Consider the following 19,892-nt stretch of genomic DNA (forward strand, 5'->3'; position numbering starts at 1 on the left):
GCCGATATTTGTAATTTTGAAAGCGGGGTAAATTGCACACCTCGAAAAATTCAGACTTTTATTTGCTCCGTGTTGCAATCGTATTTTTCTGTATTGTTGAAAAAAAATTGTGGCGAATAACCATGAAGTAAGAATTATATGAAACGTAATTATAATAAAGGGTGTCGAGACACCCCCGTTTAGCCATTATTTAAGAAGATAATTCAAGCCTCGTAAAAGAAAATATTCCAAACATGTTGTTTCTGTAAAAATAACGAATTCGTTTCGCCGAAAGAATTTTTTCAAATTAATTTTTCGCGCGAAACGAGCCCTCGTTAATTCGCTGTTAACGTTTCGGTACGCGATAGCTCGAAAGATTTTACGAGGATCGGTGACAGCGGCGTTATGCCGCGTTATACCCGCGTATAAATGCCGTATCAAAGAGCTGTGCAGAATCCCCCCACCCTTCGGAGAAGAAGTGCTTTCCTGCGCACGTATAAAACCGGTGAAAGCGCCTGCCGGCCCTCCAGACCATCGCGTAGTACGACAACAGCAAGACCTCCGTAGGCATCCAACGCCATCGATCTCGCATTAACAACAACGGGGATCATCCTCACTTTGTCTCGCACGCATCTATTGCACTAGCAGAGAGGAGAAGTTCACTCTCCCGCAGTATCTTTCATTCACGTTTGTGCCAGTCGTCTGTGATTCGATAGGCTCTGTCACGCTTCTCGCCGGCTATTGTGATTCGAGTAACCGTAAACCAGGAGTGATAATGAAGATGACAGTTGTCAGAACTTTGATCGTCATGTCGTTCATCGGGTCGGAGGTTTTGGGATACCCGCCGCAAGGGAGACTCATGCCTGGTAAGTCAGTGATAACTATAACATAACCTCTACGATTTAGCTTCACTATATTCTTATATTTTCAGTTAGACTTTAATATAACAATGCTAAAACAATATACTCTCAAATAAAATCGCATCTCTCTCGTGTTTGCATTTGACATTATTTTTACTAAATGTTGAAAGTGACTAGATTGTTTTATTTTAATATCGAAGGCTGTGTTTATTCAGATTTTGCGAAGTTTCGATTATATTGTACTTGTGAATAGGTTAATTTATCTAGGATTTATTCACCGGTAAATGATATTGTCACCCAGGAAAATGTCTCGCGCATGTTTCACAATAGATCAATTATCTACGTGCGTTGATGAAATGTTTTGCATAGCGATTACAGTGGAACATGCCGGTACAAGAGCTAAAACACGTCGTTAGACAAATGCTCTGAATTTTATATTGTATTCATTTATGTACACGCTCGTGCAGCGACTATCGACACGTGCTACTTTGTGCGTGTATTGGCTACATCGTGTAAGTAATCCTGTTGCGAGAATGATTTTCTTCTATATAAAGCATGTGATACGAGAATAAATTATTCTTGATTAAATTAAGCATCGCAAGTGGACTAGTCTTTGTCAGGTTATGTCTTTGTCTAAATTTTTAGAGCAGGTGTACTGCAAAATGGTAAAAATACTAGAATTAATTAACAACGATGTTAAATTATTTTTAACTGACTTATTAACTGAGTTAGAAGAAGAAAAAATTCTATTTAATTTCGCACCAAGTGTATCACGAAATCGGTTCATTTATTTCCACACGTCCATTGTTGTAACAAAAGAAAAAGCTGACTGAAGCAAACGCCGTGGAAAAACCGTCTATTAGAAATTAGAACAGAAGACATTATGACGTTGGAAGTTATGACAACGTTATAAATCAACAACATTAATAATCGAGCAGTTAAACGAGCCGATCAACCATAAAATCCGAACACAGTGCAAATATAGTTAACATTGATGGCGGATGTCGTTATGGTCAGACTTTACGGTCAGGCGTCGTTCCTTGAATTTATTCCATAACGCTGTTTCTCGCGCATGGCAGCCGTAACGCCTAAGTCAAAAAAAATAACAACCCCTGTCAGACGAAATTGAAATCGCCGGCTGATCGATTGTGCGGCTAACAAGTTATTGTACATCTCGTTACCTCGAGCGTGTGTCTCCCGGTTAAAAGACTTATTGGACGAGTAAACAAACTATCAATTACATTTGGCGCGGCCCATTTAAAATGCGGCGGTATAACGTGTCAATTATTTCGTGCTCGACGCTGTCAGAACTTCTGACTCAGAAGTGGTAGCTGTCTTTGATACTTTCCGTTCGACAAATAACACGTTGCACGGAATCGTTACGTATCTCTAAATATTGCAACCACAATGCTGCAATAATAAATTAACGACGACTGCAGTTATTTATTTATTTAATTATTTACTATTTATTTTACCTCGACGAACTTCTGGTTCTTTCATTGATGTCTGTGGGTGTTTAAGATTTATTTCTTCGTTGGGAATATTTATGCAAAATATTTATTTAGTTTTTTAAAAAATTCAGTATTTATTTAACATTGAAACGCATAATAATAAATGAACTAAAATTGTTTGATTTCACTCTTTTGCAACCTATAGAAAATTAAAATCTTTTTTAAAAGCTAGAGACCTGTTTAATAAAGAGAAATATCTATTACAATACCTTGTTAAAGATAAATATTTATTATTCTCGCGACGATGAAATTCGAAACAAAAATGGTTAAGGATCTTTTTGTGCAAGTATGTCCAAAGAGCGCCCGAGTTTCAGCAAATAATTGTAGCACGGGCCTGCGAACGCACGCGGGAAATTAGAAAAGAAGATTACACGCGCAATGTGTTCCAGTACGATTACCGTGTTTCGTAAACAATTCGAGTTCCACAGCACACCTGGCATTAACATACAAAGGCTTCGCAGTGTATTAGAGCTCGGCCGAGGATATAAAAGTCCTTAACCCCGTAAACTTTGCCACCCCGGCCCGCCGCAATTACGCTCGGCCGGAGAGCCTTAATTTTCGCTAATTTTCCACCTTCTGTTTTCCCTTTCGTTCCATCGGCGCACCAGTTGCATTTGCTTTTATTCGTGAACGCTTGCGAACCAACCCGGCTGCTTTTCCATCCTTCGTTTCTCCTTTACTCACACACGAAAGTAGAACACTTCCTTCTATAGATGTTAATCATGGTAATCCCGCGGCACACCGTCCCTCCGGTACGTGACAACATTCAAAATTGTCCGCAACAATTCGTTTATTTACACGCGTCGTCGGGTTATGTCTGGTTATCTTTTCACCGCGGTTATGGTCTTCGCGATAAACCTCGGACTATGTCGCATCTCTTAAAATTATTAGATCCTATAATAAATTCTTATAAACTCGTGTCGTGATCTGATTTACAAAATTGGAGCATTGCAGTAATAATTTCTTCGAACTTTGCGTTATTTTATCGAGGATTTTTTAATGGATTACAAATTAAGCTTAATAAAGCATTGAAGCTTTGAAGCGAAGGATGAAGATAAGTCATTGGCAGAAGAGATCGTCATTCTAGGGATCATAAAATAATTGCTCACGATTTTCTGTTTTACAAAATCTGTATCACTATAATTATTTATAAAATCTTATTTAAATAGACTCGCGAACGGGTTCATCTTTTCGGCGGAAGGGTTGAAAATCGCGCGTCGTGCGCAAACTTGAAAACAGATGCCTGAGACCGCATTTTCGCGCTAGAGAGAAGTGGAGAGAACGCGCAGCGAGCGATCGAGCGAGCGAAGAGCACGAGCGAGTGCGAGCTCGGTGACTGGTGTCGATGTAGAAACTAGCGATGATGTGGGGGCAACGAAGGGTAACAATAATTTCAGGACGGGCGCACACCCGCGCAGCGCTGCGTCGAGATCGCACGCGGCACGTGATTCCACGTGCTTTTGCACGTGCTAACTGTAGCCGGCCAGGCCAAGGAACAGAACGACCGAGAGAGAGAGAGAGTGAGAGAGTTGCGACTCGCACGCCTTTCCTCGCGCGGGTTAATACCGTCGAAGGAAAAGCATGACCGAGTCACGTGCACGCGTCAGTCACCCGACTCGATTCACGCGACCGTTCGTCCTATCAATTAGCCGAGGCGTCGTCTTCGCGATTATCCCGTGATGGGATTCGCATCGTCGCGACCTTCAAAACCCGTTAGAACGACTTCCTAGCTTTTCGTTAATCGAAACGGGTTGTTACACCCACGCTCGCAAGGAAGACTGCATTTCACGCGCTTTCACTTTGCAGATATCCTCGCTTTAACTTCTGATAATTAATTTTTCATGTATACAGCTTGCCTGATTTTCTCTATCTTTTTCGGTCTATCAAATATATGAATCGCAAGTCGCTTACTCGGTCGCCTAAATACAAAGTAAAATACTCTGGTTTGTTTTCGTTTCGCCGCTTCACTGTTTCGCTGTCTCGCTCGCTTCGCTGTTTCGTCGTCCTTCTTCACTCGCTGTATTTACTCTGCCTGCACCGCCGTATCGCACGCTTTATATACAGACATTTCGCCGTTGAAATTATGAGCAGAGGACAAATGCGTATCGACCAAACGGACTCGGGTCGGCTAAAAGTTTAAACTTCGATTTTTTGAAAATAATACAAACATTTTTGTTACCATAATCTTTGAGTTCTTTCAATGCGATGACAGCTATCCTATCGCGAATCTCGGCAAAAATGTGTTCAGCAGCATTAGAGTTACGAGAAAATGATTGCAATAAAACTGGGGGATCGTTTACGATCGGTGCTTTTACAATGTCGAACGTTTTTCCTGTCCCCGTTTGTGACAATCTAGCAAAGCGTATTGGCAAGCATTAAACACGGCGTAACGATCATTCTCTTACACATTAATGTGTTAATTGGTGGCGACGATACGACGAACCATAAAATAATCGAATACTCGAAGAGAAGCAATTAAGATTAGAGCTCTGAGAATAGACTGCGGGCTATGAAACGGTCAACCGACGGCGTAAAAGTTTCTGCGGAGAAAAAGGCTTCGATGACATGCGATCATAACGATCGCCTCGCTAGAATACCGGTTGTATAATCGGTCATTTCGTACACAACAGCTAAACTAAAACATCCTAAAGACCGCGATGAAAGGATAAATACGAAAATACGAGCAATAATGGATATCCGAGGTAAATTATAAGAGGATACTAATAGTGTCGCAGGCTGCCGGAAATTGCGTATTGGGTTGGCAATTAAAAAATTACAGTACATTAAAATGTACAGCAATTAGAGCTTAATTACAGGAAAATATACAGTATATTAAAATGAAGCCTTGAAAGAAAGGCGGCGTCAAAATTGATTCGTCTAATTGAAATAACTTATATTTTTAAGCAAAAGAATGGAATTTTCCTTCTTATTTTAAATCCGCAATTACATAGTTGCCAACCGAATAGATAAAACTCGTCGGAATTGGCTGTTTATTCGACCAGTCGACGCTACCAGTTTTCAACGATTTTCCCCGTTGTCGATTTATTATCTGGCATCGATGCGGAGGCGTAACTCTCACGGAGGTGTACGGAGACCGACCGAGAATCCCAGCGAGATAAAAACTGTAACTATACGCGTGATTCTGTGCAAAGTGGAGACCAATTAGGCACTTTCTACTGAATTCGCCGTACACACACACGCAGGCACGTAACATTAAATATTACCGACGACGTACATGGAATAGCTGTGCCGTGCGATAGCATAGAAATCGAGCATTAGCACAATATTTGAGCAAATCGAAATCTGTATGACTAATTTGTAGTCGATCACGAACAAGGAACTGAACTAAATATGTCAGAGAGCTCGCGCGCGCGCGCGCGCCTGCAGCGGCCACACCGCGGCTTCGGGGCGCAGTAAGTTATTAGTGAAATCAAGTTACACGCATAACTAAACCGCACGGAAGTGAGTTTACCATACATGAGCCTTCAACGCTCTCGATATGCAAATTCGTTGCTACTATTGCTCAGCTTACCGACAACTACAGATCTCCAAGGTTACGAGTACAGCAAGGTTATCTTTCAGTATTAATTTATCCGTTGCGCGTTTCAGCTCGAATAATTGCTGACCGGCCCCCCGTTAATTATTCGCCGGGCGGTTCCAAATGGATTTTCCACCTTACACAACCATCGCTTTCTTCGCTAACCTCTGTGTGCTCGCACTCTCGGCGCGTATCACGCGAACAACTGTATCAGTGCAATCGTAATATACATTTTTTAAGAAGGCTGATTTCGATGAAATTAATCATACATTTATTTGAATATTTATTGAAGTTTAAAATGCAATCAAATGCAATTGGTTTTTATTAATTTTTGCTGCACGAATAGTTTGCTCCTTTTTTATTCCTCCTTTATTATTTTTAATATTTCACACTTAATTTTTTCCTCTAAAGTCTTGATATTCTTCGACGATAATATAATGCTTGTAGCATGGAAAAAGAAATCATTAAAAATAAACCAGAATGTCGGAGCACAGTGACACAGTAACTGGCGCAGCAGCTGACACAGTAACTAACACGGTAGCTGACACAATTTTGCAAGTCAAAATCGAGTGTAAACATTGTTACACAACTCCTAACTGTATCTGTTCGTCGCTTTTTATTTCAACTTTCTCTTCTCTGGCGTACTAGTTACACTTTTAACATACAATATCGAATTCTATAGCAATTTAGAAGAAATAAATGCAACAGCTTTCCTCGAATAAACGCCGCGTTCTATCGTGTCCATAGAAATGCCGCGCGCATACTAATTTAAATATCCGTCATGCGTGCGACACGTATTCCCGTGCAGCGGAGATAAGCGTGTCTTCTATTTCTCCAAAGCTTTGCCCCGCGATCGACATGGTCCTTGACATTGTGTAGAAAGTTGATTGGGAAAGCAGCGGTATCTTCGTGTTATCAACTTTCCAAAGCTAATCGGATAAACGCCAATATAGGCGAATTTATCGGTGATTGACGGCATATAAATTATTCATATACGAAAGGCAGACCGTCGGGCGGAAAGTTTTCCATCGCTTTCCTTAATTTTATAATTAATGTTCCATAAATCTCTCGGCTGATCGAGGGATTTATGGGGTATTTGGATAATATTTCAACGTTGATTGCTTTTGTGATGCTTTCCTTCTTTAAAAAAATATAGCTTTGTTTAATTCAGTAATAGTTAATTATAAACATTTCATTAATAAAGAAAACTCTGCTTCTTCTGAAAGTATAATTCTACTACTATCTATTGCACTTTGTTGCAGTCGCATGCGATAGTAATGCAAATAGCTTTTCTTTCCAAGAACACTTTATCCTTTCATGTAATTATAATTATTAAACTGCAAATACATATTTATGCAACTTGAAATTAGATTTAGAAAAACTGAAATGCATTTTTATTGTCTCGGTTGGCGATTTCAGTCCGATTAAAATACATTTAATTGTGCAACAGTACCTAGTAATTTGATCGTAAAAGAATGTTTATAAAACATCATGCAGTCCAGTTGAAACCGTAGAAAGTATACGACTGTAAAGATGAAAATAAACATTAGGAGAATTTCTTTCAGCAATCGAAAGAAATATTTCAGGAGAAATAGGACACCGCCTTAGACCCACGCCGCAGTCATGCAAAAATGATTATATAGCGTTTTAATTAGGCTCCCGTTGCCGAGATACCAAAAACGATTACACGAGCTGTCGTAAGGAAGGTATTCTTCCTGTTCGTGCTTTCGTGACTCGCGCACAGTTTCCTGCCCATGGGATCTGTCCGAGTACGCGCGGCGATAGTAACCGGCCAAGTCCGAGTGCGTTGATTTAAACATTAACTTTCTACGACAGAGCGAATCGAAGGAATTGGCGTGACTCGAGAATTTATAAAACGTTCGACAAAGGTAAACGCGTACATTGATCATAGCCTGTGAAAGGATGGTTCGCGGGATCGCGTAAATGAAATTCGTTCCGGCGATTAAAACGATTGGATCGTTAACATCCTAGAGATGTACTATGACGTTTCAAAGACGCCACGAATGTTTAGTTCTATGCAATTTTAACAGAACATTTCGCGTTAACGTTCTTTCATTGGATATCTATAAATAGGCTTCTCGATGACGTATCAGAAGAAACGCGTTTTCCGTCTTTCAACCCCTTGCACTATGACTCATTTTATGCTGCGTTGATTACCACATATTTGTCCTTAATATTTTCCTTAAAGACGTCTCGGTTTGTACACTAAACGTCTTACAGATGCGTCTTGAAGACGTCTTTGCGGTATGCGGGATCATTTCCCACGTACAGGGGTCGACTAGAAAATTGGCGGCACGCGAAGCGTCGAGTTATCGATATCGAAGCACACTTTTGCGGTCGACAGCATTGGTTTGAATGATAAGCGTTTAAAAAAGGAAATGAATTCCGCGGCCGTTTTCGGAGAGACCAGCCGGCAGCGGTGCGTTTAATGCACCCCCTCTCGTACGAGACGCCGAAGCGAGCACGACGCTAAACGCGCCTAGAAGGCATTCGCGCAACACGAAAAAAAACCCCGTCGGCTACCGTTTCGGGCGAAACCGCAGCGCTCGGTTTTGCCGGCGTGTGTTAGCTCCGTTACGATTGTTGAGTCGCGCCGGGGCTCTCTCGGGCAGAGATCTGATTTCCGTCGGGGCCTATAAACCCGTTGATAGTTACTCCTTTATGCAGAATTCACGTGCACGAGAGCGTGGCAGGAGTCGGTGCACTGTCCGATGCACGTGACGGCAGCCGCGTTGCGCCGGCCTCGGTCACGTGCACGAGAGCCAAAGTGCCCCGTCTCGCTACGGCTCTCGGGGAATGCGCGCCTAACATTTGTCGGCGTATTCCTCGTGTACGATGAAATATGCATGAATCATGTCGCTCGCGTGGTGCTTCGATTCGCGTGAAATTGATTCCGTCGCGTCTTCGTCGGACAATCGGAAAAACCGCGCGGAGGACCGCCGATCGGAGAAAGCCGGAATTTCTGTCACTCGCGTAATTGGGTCGCGCGTAGCCGAATCTCCGTGCATCCCTGGCATCCGTGGACTCGCGGTGAAAAATCTACGGTATATTAACAAGTCCCGGTACACCAGATACTGATCATTGTTAACGCGAGAAACTTTATAAGCGGACAAACGTGTTTCCACGACGTTTTTGTTTTAAGGAAATAACTTGCTCGGCTCGTTAAGTTTCTCGGATTTGCACACAATATAGAATGCCATCTGTCCGGTTGCAACTAGGAGAAACTAGTTTACAAGAAAAGTAACAGAGCTACAAAATTATGCATAGCACGTGTTAAAGTCTCCATTATAATTTACTTACATTCTTGAGAAAAAGAAGAATCTTAATGAACTATAAAAATAGTAATGCACCTAATGAACTGTAAAAATGAAAATCGTGCAACTATTTATACTTCGAATCCCATTCATTTTTTTATCGCAAAATTTTCACGAGCCATTGAGTATCAAATACTAAGTACGAGCGTAGCACCGTGTAGCTTTCCACGCACGACGCGAATGAAAATAAATGCGTCGGTTTATAAGCAGCTGCAGTTGAATTCTCGCATGTCTTATTTTTTTTTAAAGTGCTCGATTCTTGAAACGTATCGGTGTCCGTAAAATACATACATGTTTATCTAAACCGCCACGGTCCATCGGCGTTCTAGAACGGTTAATATTGTCAGGCCGAACCATTTTCTAGGTCGGCCTCCGCCGTGTATCTAATAAGCAATTACGTTTATTGACCACTTATAAACCACAGAACGCTCGGCTCGGAATGCAGTTCTATTTTGCCACCTTGAATTCAACCGCTGGCCCCCGCGCCGCCCGGCACATTTGATTTATAAGAGACAAGTGCTTGGCACCCACATTCGATGCCGGTAGCAAACGTTTCGACTATTCGGATCGAATTCTATCGAGTCGAAAACCTTTCGTAGATCGTAGAACAGTGAATTCTTATCAGGTTATGTCAGGAGTAGTTTTATCGGAGTTCTGCCTTATTGGCAAAATGTTAGAGGTATTTTATGGTTTATATTCTCTACTATAAACAGGCTTTTATTGAAAGGTTAATAACATCGACGAGGATCGATTTAAATCGGTAATGGACCGGTGAGATTAGCGAAGTTCATTTAGATTAAAATAAACGAGATATCCATGTGATTAAATCAATTTTTTCAGATTATTTCAATATTTTAAACAATGTTGGAACACAAGAAATATTTCTGCACAATCAAGCCTAAATCGTCATATTTCGTGAAGAAACGAATGTTGAGATTTCTCTGCTGCAATGTAATAACCAACACAATGTTTAAAATATTGTTCATAAAACAATGTTCGAGTGCAAAATCTATTTCACTCGAAAGAATTATTTGGAACACTGAAAAATGTATACTTTTCTGCATAAATATTATGTTTTATGGTAAAAAAAATTAAATAAAAATTAATAAAAATTAAGAATAATGAAAGAGTAAAGGAATTTTTTAAAAAAGCAAGTCTCACGGCATAATGTAACAAATTTTGGAAGCACGACTATTTTTATAGAGCTACACAGGCGAGAACTCGGAAAAAAAAGGATCACCTTTCTATTTCAAGTTACTTTAAAAGGCGATCGCAGCGAGCCCGTAGGTACGGTTAAAGGCAAGTTTAAAAATGCAGGTTCCAGGTTGCAATCGTCGAGAGCGAACACTAGGAAGAATCGCGCGAATGCAGGAAGTCCGTGTAGACCGTGGTGCCTGGTTAAGCGTACAAGGACGAACAAGGAGATGCACGTAATCTCTCAATTTCACTCGAGCAGAAGCGTTATAGAACCTATCTTACGACAGTGGTCTTTTTTTTTTCTTTTTCTATCCGACGAGCCGAGCCAAGTTATCTTGTACGTTTTCGTCACCAGAAATGGGAAACGTTGAAACGAAACCCGTTAATCGACGTCCGACCGCGTCGCGAACGTTTCCTTTCAGCCCAGCGAGGCTTTTGACGATTTCATAGAAGTCGTGACTATAAATTCGCTCGAATCCTTAGCCGGTTACCCCTCCAGCGATACGCCTCGTACGTTTGAACTCGGCTGTGATCGGAGAAACTCGAAAACTCCGACGTATTCGCGGAGTAGTAAACGACGCTTTAACCCGTTTATTGCAACGCCAATAAACTTGTGTGATAGTCAAACTGATAAACTGGTTTATGACACACAAATATAAAATTATATAATTTTATAGTCTAAATAAAATTTGTATTGTATTCATACAGATTTTAAACAGAAATTATTTTAAAAGTGCCATAATTATAAATAGCCTTAACAAAAATAATTATACACCTGAATAAGTATTCAGAATTATTTAACAAAGTTGTTCGACTTGAACACAGCTTCTAACCTTTAATTATAAATTATCGTATAAAAAAAAAGAGCAACGATCGCCTCGCCATGTATCTTTTCTTGCGCACCGTATGCAACTCTTTCCTTATACCGACCCGCGTTGACAGCGAGGTATGGGAGGTGTCTTATTAGTTTTGCGAAACCACGTGCACGATGGTAGAAGTGGCGAGGAACGATTTTTACCGAGGTGGGAAAGATTTATAGTCGCATGTAAAAAGAGGGAACTGATGAATAGCGCGGCGGTCTCGAGCGAACGACGGGGGTGCAACGATCCGAGCGAGCATCGGTTACAATAGAAAAACTGACGTCGTAATCGTTGATGACTGGGAGCGACTAACAGCATCGGTTACCATGAATTTTACCATGCATTTCACGCAAGAATAAATTAAACGGACAACGAGATATAAATTCTCGTTCGAATTCACGTGTAAATCAAGTTGGAATACTTTCGTAATTAAACGTAACGGTATTTCGTCCGGATTAACGTTGCTGTTAATTTAAACTAATTTAGCTAGCGGAGGTTCGGAATCTGGATGGAATGCTCGCGAATCCAGGTAAAAACGGACGAAGCCTGTCCGAGGGTCGCGCGATTCCGAATGCAGTCCGACACGTTGAAATTCCGAATCGAAGGATATCACCGCTTCTACGTGTGGTTTCAGCGCGTTTTCCAGTCATCCTTGAAGGTAAAGATGTAGTCACGCTCAGCTTGGCGGCCGGTAGGCCGGACAAAGAGGCAAAGACAATGAGCAATCTCTCAGGCATTCGAAAAATTCACACCCACGTTCCACCGTTATCTTTGTCGCCGATTGTGTTTTGTTTGAACGTTTCCTCCGCGGTAAACACGCGTAGAGCCGCCGTCCAGTTGCAACACGGCCGGGCGAGAGAGCCTGTATGAACCTTCGGGCTTCTTAATGAGCACCTTTATATGGTTTTTATATCCCGTGATGTCTCTAGCCGGCAGCTGAATCGCGTATTAACGAGCCAATGTTTAGGGCAGATCGTGGATTCCGATCTTCGTGTATCATAGATCGTTACACCTTTTTCGGCGATCATAAACGCGAAAGCCGGGGAAGTGAGTCTTCGTTGCAAAACAGTTAATCCGTGATCCCATCTACCGGTTACCAATTAAGAAATTAACGGTCTTATCGATCGACGGTTAAATAACAAGCTGAACGATCGCTGGTATGCATTGTGAATCTTTTTTCAGTCGGATTTCTAAAATTGCGACAGACAATGATGCATCTATTTTTTAAGAAATCTTTCTCGCGAGAGGGCTTCACTTTTGTCACTTTACATTTTTTTATATCTTTTATTTTTTTTAAGAAAAATTGGACTCTTCTGTTATTAAAAATTAATTCGTTCCAATTCTTATAATTTAAATACGATTTTGCTGTAGCCTGACACGATGGTCGCCTGAAAACAATCCCACAAATTATGATATCCCAACGATTTCAGATTCCGCAAATGTTGATAAAATTTTACGCAGCGGAGCGCTGTCGGCGAATTTTTGAATCCGGCGAAGGAATGGTGCCGGCCGTTTACGAGAACGTTAGTGAACGTATCAATGGTAATCGAGAAGCTCGAGCGGCGTTCGCATGGTCCAGTGAAATGACCTGAGAACGTACGCTGTATTTTTTTTTTACGCAACGCGACACATTCTTCCTGGTGAACGAAGGTAAACGCACCGGCGATACCTTAACCGGTGGAAAATTGTGTCTTATTTCTCAATTAAGAAAGGTACAGTTTAAACTGTATCGCGCGGCGCGCTTGCTCGGTTTTTACCGGCAAAGGCATTGGATATTGGGACAGTGAGAGGATGGAAGAAACGGTGAGAGGTGATGAATGCCCGCGAAACGATAGGGGCCGATCGGAGGGAACGTAAAAAAAAAGAGCATTCCAGCGTGGCGTTGGTCGAAACGGCCCGCATAAATTTGTTGACATAACATAAATTCGTCGGACGGGACACTCGAACCGCGCGTACGCGCGCCGACGTTTTCCCGGATCAAGGTGAATGTAAACTGTTTTTATACAATGTAGAGCAGATACCAGTCCGCAGAACTACTTAGGAATATTGGCTAGCCGGTGGTGGTGTACGTATTGGCTGACAAAAAGGCAGCAAGGTGGTTCGACGCATATAATTAACCAGAAACAACATAATAGCAGGCTTGAACCGTATCTGGACCATATCGTTCCGCGCTGAAATCTTTCCGATTACTGGATTTCATTTGAAATTAAATGCTACGCGATCTACTATTTAAAAAATTTTTTATTTAATTTAATTCCTCCCTCTCGCGATAAATCTTAGTTTTAATGGTTATAAAAGTTTACCTCTTAGTCGCGGCTGGATTTTGCGCAAATAAACTTCTGACTTCCCTGTACGAGCCACGTCCTCTCCGCCAGAGAATTCTGCTGGCGAGGCAACCAGCTTGAATCAGGGGGGAGGATCAAATGACAGTGATTCGTCCGTGTCGAGTAACTTCCTTTGGCACTTAAACGCTTAAGTGGAACTTCCATCTTGCACTTAAACAATTTATTCAACCCTCAATTGGTCAACTAGGGTGTCTGCGGCGCGCCACGTACCACTTCAAATAGAATGATAGCACGCTTGATATAACTGCAGCGACATTATTTGCTTTGCTAAATTACTAAATTACTAAATCAGCTTCGATCATCGCATGCCGATGGAAATAATCAGGACGTTACAATTCAGAGAAAGACATTAAAATGGCATCGTAAGAGTCTTCATTAATTATAATGTTAATGTCAGAGCCTCGTGGAACTGATCATTGGAAATCAATTTTCCTACGTAATATTATAAGCAACGACGTCTGTGATTAATTGCTTCGAACTTACGCGACGCCGGCAGAGTCCTAATAAGGGTTGCGAATAATTGGATACTTCTCTCTGCCGAATTAACGCATTAACAGTCTCGTTAGTCATATCTTCGTGACAGAATGATTTGTCCTCGTTTGGAAATTAATTTTTCATTTCCGATGTATGGAGCGTACCGTGGATTACGACGATCTGTCAAATACGAGAGCATTCGCTTGGTAATTAATAACACAAATCTGAAGCTTTTGGCTCTATAAATAATGCAGTGAAATAAATTGTTTCGACTCAGTGTAGTCATTGTAGTAACCCAGTGTTAATCAGTAACACTGAACTATCCCCCATTTTCTCAATTTAATCTGTCCTTCGTTGTCAAATTTGCTAAAAAGTAAAAAATCAACATTATAGAAAAATTAATAGTCAATTTTACAAAACTGTTTCTCGAAAACGAGAACCTAGAATAAAATTAAATATCTTCGGTTTTCTCGGTCTTCGTCAAGGAAATAAAATAAATTGCTGTCGCATAAAAAGTAATCTCGACCGTTCTTGTATATTCGTGAAAACGGTCTATTCCCTGCGTTCACCGAACTGTAGAACATAACGTTTATTTATAATTGACGCGAGAGCGCGAAGCCCATTTTCCGCGAGCGATTGTCCCCGTGCATTGACACCTCGACGAGCAAACGCGATTGTGCTCGGGATGCATAAATACGAGAGCAGGAACGCGCGAGCGCGCGCTTGCGCGGATAGAAATCTAAGAATCCGTTTATGCGAGTCGCTCGTGATTAACGGATAAGATCTAACGGCGGTGTTTCCAAGCGAGCACAATAACTGGGACCTTTCTATGCCTGCTCTTCGTCACGAGACGAAGCGGGGTTTCCATGCAAACGCGCCCGAGATAATCACGGATACACTTGCGGCTGCCATCGGCCGCCGAGAGGGAAACCAGATTCCCTTGATCTTGCGCGCCACGGCTGAATTATTCCGCGCCGCGCGACACGTTTGCGCCCGCGAAACTACAAAAATCAGCACGCTCCCATATATCGCCGTTATGTTACTACCGGATACCATTACACCCACGATTGGTTAACGGCTACGCTGCCCTCGGCCGCTCCTTTCGTTCTGAACTTGTCAGTTACCGTTCGCGCCGCTGACTTTATCTCTACGTCTGTTTCTACGATACGTTGATTCTTCGTATAATTATTCGAATAATTAAGTCTGCGGCTCCGTCTCTGATCCTATTTCCATGGAAACTTCAACGCACATATATATATACGTAATCACCTACGATACACAATGTTTAAATTAAATCATTTCAGGCTTGACCAAAAATATAGGAAACGCGAGCTCTCCTAAATATCTTTTTAAACACTATGGCTCTTTTAATGCTCACAGCGTCGAAATGTTAAACAATGCGTGTCGTAGGTGATTTGTGTGTACACGTGTAGAAATTTTCATGCAAGTAGGATCAGAGTCAGAGCTACTGGCTCAATGCATTGTCAGAAATTGTGCAATGCTCGCGTTGCACTCTTATGCAGGCCGTGCCACATGTTGCATACGGGGAACCCTTTGTCAGCATACGTTCTTAAGAATAATCGAATGACAGATTCATGGTAATTATATTATACATGAAATATAAAAATCGTATAAAACGAATTGATAAATTAGTTTTAGTGAAAAAATTTGCTAATCTTTTTGCGATCGTTTGGAGCTGAAATGGATAACATAGAAAATTCACATTCGACGGAAGCCACCCAAGATATAATTTATGCATGTATAACGTAAAATAAGATTTAGTAGATAAGTTAAACCGCGATCAAACCTTGTCACATTAAATTAAGGAAACAAACTGGGAACAGTTTTTCCCAGGAAATTACTATCGGCGCGGATCGTATACCCAAGTTGATACACGAAAGTTCAAAGGATATAGTTACGGGCACTTAAGTTGAAATTTATGTATTTTTCATTGGTATTATATACGCAATTTATAGGCGGTCGCGTGTCACGGTTTGGGCCACAGCCGCGGAGTTTCCCCGCCTGTTACAACCGAACTTGATCGATCGTAAATATAAATTAAATCGTGAAAGCGGGCAACGAAAGAGCAACTTTTATTCCGAAAACCGGAACGTCAGCGCGGAAAGCGAGACGGAGAAAAAGGGGTGGCACTGCTTGCTACGTTTCGAGTGGAAAGGTAGTAGACTCGTTAGTTTACGACAGGAATATTCTACAGATTCGTTAGACGTACGTGTATATATGTAGCGCTTTTTACTTTCGCATGTGTGCTGCTGCTGAACCCGATCCTCGGAGGTTAATTTATTCCTCTGAAAAAAATATTGTGGGAATATATTGAATTTAACCTTTATGGTTGTTAGGTGCAATTAGGTTTAGAATATAGAATGTCCGTTCATCGAACGGAAGACGTATGAATGCACTGTAAGTCCCTCCGTCGTCTATAGTATAATCTAATTTCGAAAATTAGGTAATTCAGTGGACATTTAAACGCTCTCGAGTTAATAAATTATTCATTGGTGTCAACAGTTACGCAACCCTAATCTTCCTGGTTCTATCCATTCCCTAACTAAATTAACAGCGCGTCAAAATTGAATAGGGACGTTCCAAAGTGGATTCACACTATTTCTATTAAAAACATAAACAATTACCGGCGTGGAACATCGCGAGCGCATCGGTTGAAAATTAGAGTCGCGCTCGAACGTTTTAATCGACCTTCGCGATCTTAGGAGCGACAGCCGCGAAGAAAAATAGAATCGGAGCGATCGAGGGAGCAGCGGCTGGCTTCGAAATCCAGTTATCCTCGGTTCTCAGGTGCTTCTAATTGGCTCGGCGGAGAATAACGACGCGACACGTAACGAGTATCGCTCACGTGAGAAGATGGTAACGCTGCTGCTCGGCTTGCACTTCGAGGCGCATTCTGCGCACGATCGGCGTACGGTACTACGAGAGATGCCGGGTGATCTTTACCGGGACCGAAGTCCTTGAATACAGCTGCGGGATGCGGCGCGATGCATCGACAAAAAAACTCATTGTAATAGGTCGCTCTTTCTCTCGATTTGCTACGGTACGCCTGCGGCGACCTGTATACGCGTATCAAAACGTGGGAAATACATTAATCTTCGTACGTTCTGGAAAACATTTGATTTCTTTTTTCGATCCTTGTTACGTGTGTTTCTTTCGATGCTCGCCCCGCGAGCGAAATGTTAATTTATTCGTTTAGAGTGTAGAGCGAAGCGTTGTAAAACACCTCTCGCTAATCTAAATAATTATTATTACCCTGTGAAATTTATGCATTTGTGACGAACATTACCGGTTGCAAAAATGTAAAACTGTGAAAGCATTAGAAGCATTAATTTCAACTTATAAAAATAATTAAATGCAACAAATTATTTTTCTTTAATTTCTACCTTTTACAATAGACTTGTATAATTATCTACAGTCTAATTACCACCCCCGAAGAAGCAGCTCTGACAATGTTTAACTACCGTTTGAACGTCGCGCGCGACTCGCGAGAAAGGACTTTTAAACTCGTACGCCCTTCTAACACGTGATCCGACTCGATGTTTTCATGACACCCTGTATATCCTCCGTTGATCATATGCCACGCGATACACGCATAGACGGGGGGTCACGAGACTCTGTTTAAAAGTGCCTTGCACTTTTGCGCGCAGACCTTGAGTGGAGAGCCGACTGGAATGCAATTTGCCGAGCATTGTTCGTAACTCGTGCCACGCTTGAACACGGACTTTTGTTTAAATATATGCTCGTTTCGTACGATTCGTTTTAACCGCGGCCGCTTCTATACGAACCGCGTTGCTTAATGGCTTAATGGAAAAAGGATAAAAACGATTAATTTCCGCGACACTGCGGGAATGCCGTGCCCTTATCGTAAACTTCACGTGTCGTTTCAGATATGACATAGTTGCAAGCAATGCACAATGAACATTATTCGCACGTTTTAAATTACAAGGGAATTTCGTTGCACAAGCTTTGTGAAGTGTATCCTCTCTCGGTAGGGTTACTTTCTGCGAACCGTATAGGGTTGGATTAACGTCTTTTTCATTGTTAATTAATCAGAAGTCTTCGGTGTTATATTTATTTAATTAAAGGGTATAATAAATTTCAGGTTTCACTTCATAGAAATAAATATTAATTAATATAGATCGGAAAATAATTTTGACGTCTGCGGTTGAATAATAATATATACATATATATATAATTATAATTTTAACGTTAAAAAATGTACGAACGACGAACCTTTTTATCCGCGTCCCGCGAATTTCATTTTAATTTTGCTTCACAGAATTCGTTCAGCTTTCTTGGTTTCGAGGAAAACGTTCCCTTTTTTAAATCCCTCGCGAAATGCTTCACTTCCTTTGTTACCTTTACAGTCCGAAAGTCCGCGTAAAAACATTTATGCTTGAAGAACAATTTCGTTCTGGTTTAGTTAGTCTAAGATTCGACCTCTTACCGAGCAACCACGGGCTCCCTTCGCCGCCCAAAGAAGCCGCGATTAAACTCATCTCGATTGCTTCCTTATTAACCTCGCGTTCCTGCTGTTTCCAGCATTATTCATCCAAGGATCCATCACTCATTTCCACGTAATTATACAATTACAAATTTATTACCTGCGCGCGCATCGATTTTAAAAGAGACATTCTTCCGTGTTTTAATTTTCATTGGTTAACGAGCCGAATGATTTTATCTATTTAAAAATTAATAGAGATTACCTGAAATAATTAATCAGTTGTACAAATTTTTTATTAAAACGATTAAAGAGAGAATTTTGATTTGCTTCCCATTTCTTCCAATCGATAGCTTCGCGTAAATATTAATAGGATATTTATTAAATTGACAACAAGAGAAAATTGCGATCTTCTGCATTTTTCGAAAGAGCAACTTTCTATTGGAAAGGATAACAGGTGCCTCGGCTATTTCGCATTAACAGAAAGTTAACACGCTGCGAATAAGAACCACCATAAAGCAATATTACAACAAAATCGTGGTAAAAACCGTGGCCGCGGACGAGCGAAAGTATCGAGGCATATACGTGTGTGCACGGGGATACATTTCGTTCGGGTTCGAGAAGAAAAAGTTAATTAAACAAAACCGCGGCGGGGCAGCGAGAGCAGAAACTAATGCGAGCCTGGTCCTAGGGCCGTTTACCTTTTCGATGCAAATTGATTTAAACGGCGAGAGAGAGAAACCGTGTAATCGCGGAAACGATCTCCAAACAGAGTGTCCGCACAGAATGGTAATGCTTATGAGATCGGATCGTGAACAGGACTGCTGTCGGTATTAAATTGAATTTACTGTGACGTAGAATTAAAGTAATGACATTATAAAGCCATAGGGTGCCGTGTCTATGTCAACGCGCATGCAATTACCAATAGGCTGCACGGTAGCTCCTGTTTCGGCTCGTTTTATACCGGTTACGCCAGTTCGCCGCACTTCGGTGAAGAGTAACGCGACTGTCATAACCGGGCCGCGTTGCCAGGTGTCTCGTGAAGTTCAGAATAAGAAAACGAATCTGCCTCCCACCACGTTCAGTCTGTGATTAAAAATTTGCGATTGTAAAAATGTAGTAGAAAGAATAGAAAGTTTATGCTTCTTCTTCAGGAGATAAGTGGACGAATTGGATCTGGACAGGTGATTCGAAAAATATATTTTTAATTCTCCATATTGTCCTTATTGCATATGATGTAATGCTATATTATAATTTAATTTTCACAAGATAATCACATTGATACGTATATATTTTAAATTTGAATTATTTTAAATGGGCAGTTGCCTATA

At 41.3% G+C, this 19,892-nt stretch overlaps 1 protein-coding gene across 1 annotated transcript in view; it reads left to right on the forward strand.

Moving 5' to 3' along the window:
- The first annotated feature begins 538 nt into the window (after window positions 1-538).
- Window positions 539-19,892, forward strand: part of LOC144476171 (uncharacterized) — a 70,565-nt gene continuing 51,211 nt past the window's right edge. The window contains exon 1 of the mRNA XM_078192819.1: window positions 539-845. Within this exon, the coding sequence (XP_078048945.1) occupies window positions 755-845 (91 nt within the window). The 5' untranslated portion in view covers window positions 539-754. The remainder of the gene's footprint in view (window positions 846-19,892) is intronic.

Source organism: Augochlora pura, chromosome 10, assembly GCF_028453695.1.
Source record: "Augochlora pura isolate Apur16 chromosome 10, APUR_v2.2.1, whole genome shotgun sequence".
In the NCBI taxonomy this organism is placed as follows: domain Eukaryota; kingdom Metazoa; phylum Arthropoda; class Insecta; order Hymenoptera; family Halictidae; genus Augochlora; species Augochlora pura.